Below are 8,198 nucleotides of genomic sequence, written 5' to 3' on the forward strand. Positions count from 1 at the left end.
CTTTGTTAACCACTAGATGGTTCTGCTTCTTAACCACAAGTAACATTTTGGCCACTTTATCAGGTACAGTTAGTCAAACGCTTCCTATGTAAATATCTAATTAGCCAATTAAAATATGGAACCAGATTAGTCTCAAAAGAAATTCACACAAAAGACACGATGTGCACATGCATAGCCAAATTCACGTGCATAAAACCAAATTCACATGCGTAAAATATTTATTTATATTCACAAAAAAATTTCACGTGCACAAAATAAAAATACATTTTCATAAAATACGTTTCACAAATGCAAAACACCATTTGCAAATGTATAAGAGTGTATAAGAGTGCGCTTCTTTTGTGCAGACTGTTCCTCTCCAGCATGGCGAACGGAGAAAGCAGCAGTCACACTTTTTTTAAATTAATTTATTTATTTGACCATATCCTCACTCTTTTTATCGCAGAGTTAGCGCAGAGTTGGTTTTATTGAATACAGCTCTCATCTGATTGGCTGAAAGGTACGAGTAGTCCTGATTCTGGCAGGAAAGTCTCAAAAATACACACACTCATATCCAGGGGGAGTCGTGTGTGAAAGTGGATTTGCACATTCTCATTCAGGATGAACTCGCAAGTTTTAAACATTCAAAACTTTTTGTACACTCTGCAAATGGTGTTTTGCAGTTTTGAAACGTATTTTATGAAAATGTATTTTTATTTTGTGCACGTGAAATTTTTTTGTGAATAGAAATAAATATTTTACGCACGTGAATTTGGTTTTATGCACGTAAATTTGGCTACGCATGTGTACATCGTGTCTTTTGCATAAATTTCTTTTGAGACTAATCTGGTTCCATATTAAATGACAGTGGCTTCATGCATTTAAGTGACTTTGAACTTGGTTATTGGTGCCATATAGGGGCTAGTCTAAGAATTAAGGTCAAAAACAAAAATTTAAAAAATTAAGGGTTGTGTTTTCTTGACACACTTTAGTGCCAACAGAGCATTGTTTAAACACCACAGCCTACTGTACTTGAGTATTATTGCTAACCCTGTCCATTCCTGTATGATTTGCATGTTGCAAAATTCGGATAATCTCAGACTGGTTTCTAGAATTTGACAGTGCATTCAACTAACTCAAATGACCTCCACAGTCACCATATTTTAATCTAGTAGTGCACTGTGCTCAAACAAGAGATTCACATTGTTTCAGATTTTCAGTTTCCATTAAAAAAGAAATCACACACAAAAAAACTTTAAATCTACAGTACTTTAAAACAATTAAGACAGTTCAGAATGCAAAAGTGCATACACTTTATACCATCTAAGAGCAGCCTTTCTTTCAGTATGCTGTTAAATTAAAGCTGTGGTTTATCAGTGTTTGGTGCCACAACATGGAACTTCATAGTCAGCAACGGCACACATTTGGTTGTTCAAAGACTGCTATGGTAAGTATGCTTCAAAAGAGTGCAAAAAAGGCACTTTGCCTGGATAAACTTTTAGGCAACACAAACCTGTTGAAGTGGTTTTCTTAGGACAAATTAAGCCAGTGCACCTCCATGACAAATCCAAAAATTATCCAAAATGTTAGAACATGCAAATGAATTTCTGTTAATGCATTGTCCTGCATTGTCTGAAATCACTGTACATGAGCTCGGTGAAACATCAGTTTTTTTCTCTATATTTGCAATTGTTATTTATGTTCTCTTTTTTTTTTTTTTTTTTTTTGTCTGCACTATGTTTGTACTTTGTACATTTTGTACTCTCAGTACTGGAAGCTTCTATCACTAAAGCAAATTCCCAGTGTGCAATAAACCTCTTTATAATTCTTTCTGATTCAATATGATAAAACCGATTCATGCTGCATCATCAACACTCTGCAATGTAGGTCCTGATGTTGACATATCACATAAGAATGGCTGATAAGAAGATCGATACCTCACTTTGTTGCTAATATTTTGTGGGCCAAATAGGCTCTGGTTATAGGTGGGTGATCATAATGTTAATGTCATAAATAAGGGTGATCTAACTGCTACTTTGCATCTGAGCTTCTTTTTAATCCCTTCCTCATTTGTGTCTTTAGGGAAAGAATGAATAGAGCAGAAAAAAAATTCAGACGAACTTCCTCATGTATCGTAGTATAAACATGAGTATTCTATTGTCTGTGAGGCTTAATATCAGCTGACTTCTATATTGTACAGTATATCAGGGGTTCCCAAAATCTCAGTTCAACGGTCTGAATCACAATTTATCAATTTCAACTTGATTCAGAACAACTGTTCATAACAAAATGTAGTTTTAATAACATGCATAAGTAAATTAAATTGACCACCCTGACATCTTTGCACATTCAATTGCTCATTGCGGTGGAGAGTATGGCCCAGTCATGGCAGACGTCATACTGTATGCTGACTGGATATCATGACAAAAGTATGCAACAACAGCTTCTTCTGCAAGGTATCAGCTTGGAAAACTGTTTCCAGGTCCACGCTGCTAATCCGTTGAATTGAGAAAATATTTATTTATGACCCCTTTTTAGTCATATCACACATTAAAGTGATTTTTCAAATAAAAAGCATGGTGTACACAACAGTCTCTGCACTTGCTGCATCAGACATCAATCGTTTAACAATTTTAAAAAAATTAATCACTTTCTGGCCATCTGATAGTAGGCCTGGTTATATATATATATATATATATATATATATATATATATATATATATATATATATATATATATATATATATATATATATATCGAGATCCTGATTTTCAAAAGTGTTACAGCGATTTCTAAAGCGCTTGGATCACATGACGTCAGAGTTAACAAGCGGATTGCACATTCAAAATGGTGACCCTTTGCATTACGTTGTCACCAGCTCTATTAAACTCAGTCCACAGTCCGATTGGTTCTTTGCTGGAGTTTCTCCAAAAGTGATGGCTTTACATTAGCGATGTGCTGCCAAATATGTTGCACTTGCTAAAATTCATTTCTGCACATCAAATCAAAAAACACTGAATTTATTTCATTTATTTCATTGTTCATTTAAAAATTAGTAAATAAAACATTTTTGGTGGTACATCGTACAATAATAGAGCCACTGTGCTTTATCTTCATAATATAGACATCCTGTTGAGATAACTGATCTGTCAGTTTATCCTTACGGAGATGTCTATGAGCACATATACCATATTAGATAGAGATATTATGAATCGTCATACATAAAACAAAGATTATTTAGACTAAATCCTTATGAAAGATAATGTGTGATGATCAAATGTGATTGTAAAACTAACCAGAGGAGAAAGTCTCTTTTTCAATAAAAGATCAATAAAATTGACTGATTTTTCAATCAATCAATCAATAAAAGTTGCAGTTGAGATCTTAAAGGTCTTTACAGATCTTACAGAGAGGATTAGTGTTTTTCACATGCAGGTACACAGTCTGTGCTTATCCACTGCACATCTTCATTTACTCGCTGAGGGTCTGCAGAGGTTCAGAGCATCCGATGTATTGACTTCCAGCTGATGTGTTGCCTACTAGTAAATAAGGACATGAACATGGGATTTCACTACATAAAAAAATAGAAAAAGCATGAAATCTCTAGTGCTTTATCATAATTGTTTTAAGTGTGTGTATCTGCAAACTAACCTGTGTGTTTTCTTTTATAGTAGATCAGTCCTCCGGCAGCCATTATGGCCCCCAGAACTATTCCTGCAGCCCCAGTTATTATCTTATTCTTGTTTGACTCTGTCAAAAATGAATCTGAAAAAATATATATATATATATATTTATATAAAATAAATAATAATAATAAAATTATATATATACATATATATATATATATATATATATATATATATATATATATATATAYAYATATATATATATATATATATATATATATATATATATATATATATATATATATATATATATATATATATATGTAAATGTGAGTAAATGCAAAACTATTCTTCTTTTGCTATGCAGTGCACAGTTTTGTCAAATTCATTATGCTTGAAGTATGCACTGAGGTAAATGCACTATTCATAATAAAGGGAACAAGCATGTGGTAGAAATTACAGTTTGGTCTCTGTGGTCATTTCTCTCAGTTTGTTTTATAGTACCATAATTGTGTTCTCACCCCAGTAATAGATCATGGGTTTATGGGAGCTCGCGTGTTCCACCACACAGGAGATCTTCTCCCCAGGTTGAGGAAAATATTCTAGGTGAGAGTGAATTTGGTAGTACCAGTCTCCGTCAGCCATCACCTTAGTGGACATCACATCAGCTGTAACCACTTTATCATCTCTCATCCACGTCAGTTTGATGTGCTTGGGGTAAAAGTTATAGGCACTGCAGCTCAACAGTGCTGGCCTTTTACCACTGGCCTCCCTTAATGACCGCACAAAGACTTCTGGTTTTACTGTAGACATAATCATGCTCATTCTGAGTTTCATGCATGTTGTAAACACTAACAGTAAGTGTTCAATGCATCTTACCTGTTTTTGCTACAAGAGGGAAATATGTCTCCCCAAAGAGCTTGCAGTCTGCAATATTTTTCTCTACTTGTTCGTGTAGCCATTTAGGCTGTTTATTTAAATCATTTGCCCATTTCATTGCATATTCAGTGTAAGCAACGGCTTTATTCTCTGTACTGTTGAATCTCAGCAATTCGGTTGTGTCAAAATAGATAGAGTATGTAACCTCTACATTTTGTAGAGAACCAAGCATATGGCAGGTAAACTGGACAAATCCATAATGTCCATGAGCTGGAAAAAAAGGTTGATAAATCATTAGACAATTCAGTAATTATACATGTTCTGATGGGTTGACAGTATAAATAATCATATTTCTAGCATAAATACTTTCTTATAGAAAACAATTAAAACAAATATAAATAAATATAAAAAATAATTAAAACAAAAATTGGGACGTTTTTATCAAAAGCTTTTAAAAAGAATTTGCTTTTAATCCTTTTTAAAAAATTGACTGACAAAAGATGCAAATGTTTCACTGACTAAATAAACTGTATTCTGGAAATGTGAACAAGCTTTGATTTTGATCAAAACACATCATAAATTTTGACATCATAAATTTCATTTATTTGGGGAGACAAAGATACTAATTGTTAATGTGTTATAAGCAAGACAGACTTCAGATCCTCATCAGTTGTCGTTGTTGCCTGAATCTCCTTCTCATAATAAGTCACACATTTTAGGAAAGTCAAACAGTCAGTGTGTACCAAGCACACTGTTGTGCAGATACAGAATGAGACTTGATCTAATAACCATAGACCTCTAATAAAAGCTGTTATCATGACAGCAGTTTATGTCTCTTTTCCATCTTAATATATGCCTCAATGTTAACGGTACCTGATATTTGTTAGTCCCTCTATACCATTTTGTTCTGCTACTCCCCAAACCATCATTTAAGATGTTGAATTTTCAGTTTAAAAACCATTTATTCCAGCTACAAGTATCAAGAACATTCACTTGAGGTTTCATCTCAACATCTGTCACAAAATTATAAAACGATCTAGCTTTACTTGCAAAGATTGATATGCGCGTTGTATAGACAAACATTAAACTCTCATATTTCACCTGTTTCAATAATGTAGTATATTTTATGTTTTAGTCCTGTTCCATGTTATTGGACAGTGTTGCAACCATCAACATCAAACTTTGTATTTACAAAATACATTAACACATTTTCTTGATTTTATTGCCATTTTCAAAAACAAGGCAACCTTTTGGGAACTGTTGTTAAATTATAATTATTATTGTATTAAAACATCAGATCTTACCTGTTTCAAGCAGAAAAGGCAACAGCAAGGCCAAGCGTATCACAAGAACATTGAACATTGTTATTCAGTGTTGTTATAAGAGGTGGAATGAGTGCAATTACAGTAAATGCCATGGCTAATGCCAGCCCCGTTTGACATCATAACACGTCAAACAGGAATATCAAGCTTTTCTGAATGACCCAAAACAACTACATGTGTCTAATAAATGAAGTGAAACTTTTATGGGGATTTGCTAGAAAAATGCCATTGTTTATGAATGAATTGTTCATGCATTCACTTGACTTTTTTTTGTTACTTTGGGTTTTCCATATGCAGAAATACAGGTCAGCTTCTTGCCCAAAAAAATGACTCTCACAGAAATATATATGTCTAACATATAGAGAATCATTATATCTTTGCACTAATACTTTCATCTGCTGATTTTTGCTGATTTTGTCAGATTTTATTATTATTATCTGCATTATGAACAAGCCTTTATGTTATGCATAATAAAAAAAATAATAATAAAAAATATATATATACATATATATATATATATATATATATATTATTTATTTTTTTTTTTTTTAAATCCCCAAATTACTAAATCTGTTCTTCTGGAGCTGTTTTACTGTAAATAAACAGTTAAACGATCAGTAATATGTTTTATTGCTATTATTTACAAAATGATAAACAAATAGCTTACATTAGCTAACAAATAAATTAGCAAACTGTTTAGCTTTTTAAAATGAAAAGCTATTATAAAGAAACAGAATCAAGTAATCAAATCACACTAATCTTTTCTTCACTGTATAACCTACATATTCTGATTGAAGAGCAGTAGATAAACCTTATTTATTTGGATCTTTTGTTTGATTACATTCATTAACAAGTGTCACTTTAAAACGGCACACATCTAACATTATAAATGAAAGCATTTAATTGCTTTCCAAACAATTTATGCCAGGGCCGGAGTGGGAATCCTTTTTAGCTCTGGAGTTTCAAGCATTAGACCGGCCAGACTCAGTCGACGACTATATTAAAATAACGTTATTTCCAATTCAGTTTCAAATGACACTAACACGTCTTTTTCAAGGACACAGCTGCTTTAGAACTTCAAATGTTTTTCATAAATATGAAAACAATAATTCTTTATAAATATCCAATCCTTTGTAACAGTCGTCTCACACACACACACAAAAAAAATATATGTAAGTAACCCAAACAGTATTACATAATACTGCCGGGAAGTGCAAAACAACATTACAAAGTTTGAAACACTTATACAAAGCTCGAGACAAATTTACATTTTGAATAACATTTTTCAGACACAATTACATAGCAAAAACTATTTTACCAAGGACAAAACAAATTTACATTTTAGAAAACAAATAACAAGACGCTAAACACTTTTACAAATCCCGAAACAAATTTATATGTACATTCTACGTCACTTCCATTGTGTGGTACATTCCCTTTCCGTAAGAAATCTGTAATTGTAAATTTGTTTCGGAATTTGTAAAAGTGTTTTGCGTCTTGTTAATTTGTTTTCTAAAATGTAAATTTGTTTTGTCCTTGGTAAAATAGTTTTTCCTATGTAATTGTGTCTGATGATAGGTAAAAATGTTGTTTCAAAATGTAAATTTGTCTCGAGCTTTGTAAAAGTGTTTCAAACTTTGTAATGTTGTTTTGCACTTCCCGGCCACCGTAGGTGACAGCACCTGTAACGAAAAGGAAGAGAATCTCGCTGCTTTTATATTCATTTCAAAGTGTTTTCATGCCTAAATAAAACGAAAGCACAGAACAGACTCACATTTAAGAGCAAGAGGCGGCCCCTGGTGGTTCGGCGGTATGGGTTGTGTATAGGGAGGATCGGCTCTTTAATGTTTGTTGCCACCCTTCAGAGAAAGACTAAAAAACGTGAGAAACACAGGAAAAACGGGAGGGTTGACAGGTATGAACTATATTCTTTTTATAAAAATATTGAACCAGCAATATAAAACAAAATGAACCCTTTCGCACGTACGATCCAGAGATGTCCACATTTCAGCTTGTTTCAGGGCGAAAAACAGACACTGAGATCCAGTCTCAATCTGCATGTGCTGCAGCAGTGTGCCTTTGAGACACAGAATGAATGTGCTTGAGCCTTCCTGCAGTAGCTACAGATCTGTGACCTGTTGATAATGTATATGGCTCATCAGGAAGAAGAGAAACAGATGATGATGACCACTGACTGTTGAGCATCTGAAGTTTTGTATTACAGCAGAATATAGGCAAAACACTCACTCGCCGGCTATTCTTTGGCTAAGTCTCTGATTTATAAGGGGTCGCCACAATCGAATTCTCCTCCAATAATTCAAGAGGGGTCTGGATGCAGACTAATGCTCACACCAAACTCAACCCCTACCCCTCACAGTGACGTTACTAGCTC

At 33.5% G+C, this 8,198-nt stretch overlaps 1 protein-coding gene across 2 annotated transcripts; it reads right to left on the reverse strand.

Annotated features, from left to right (window-relative positions):
- Positions 1-2,994: 2,994 nt before the first annotated feature.
- Positions 2,995-5,877, reverse strand: mhc2dbb (major histocompatibility complex class II DBB gene). 2 transcript variants are annotated; one of them, XM_005159194.4, is made up of 5 exons: positions 5,789-5,877; positions 4,485-4,754; positions 4,127-4,408; positions 3,631-3,744; positions 2,995-3,518 (listed from the first exon to the last, which is right to left on the reverse strand). In XM_005159194.4, exons 1-5 carry the CDS (start codon positions 5,844-5,846, stop codon positions 3,451-3,453), a joined length of 792 nt encoding a protein of 263 aa, XP_005159251.1. In that variant the 5' UTR covers positions 5,847-5,877; the 3' UTR covers positions 2,995-3,450.
- Positions 5,878-8,198: the final 2,321 nt, after the last annotated feature.

This window comes from Danio rerio, chromosome 18, assembly GCF_049306965.1.
Source record: "Danio rerio strain Tuebingen ecotype United States chromosome 18, GRCz12tu, whole genome shotgun sequence".
NCBI classification, from domain to species: Eukaryota; Metazoa; Chordata; class Actinopteri; order Cypriniformes; family Danionidae; genus Danio; species Danio rerio.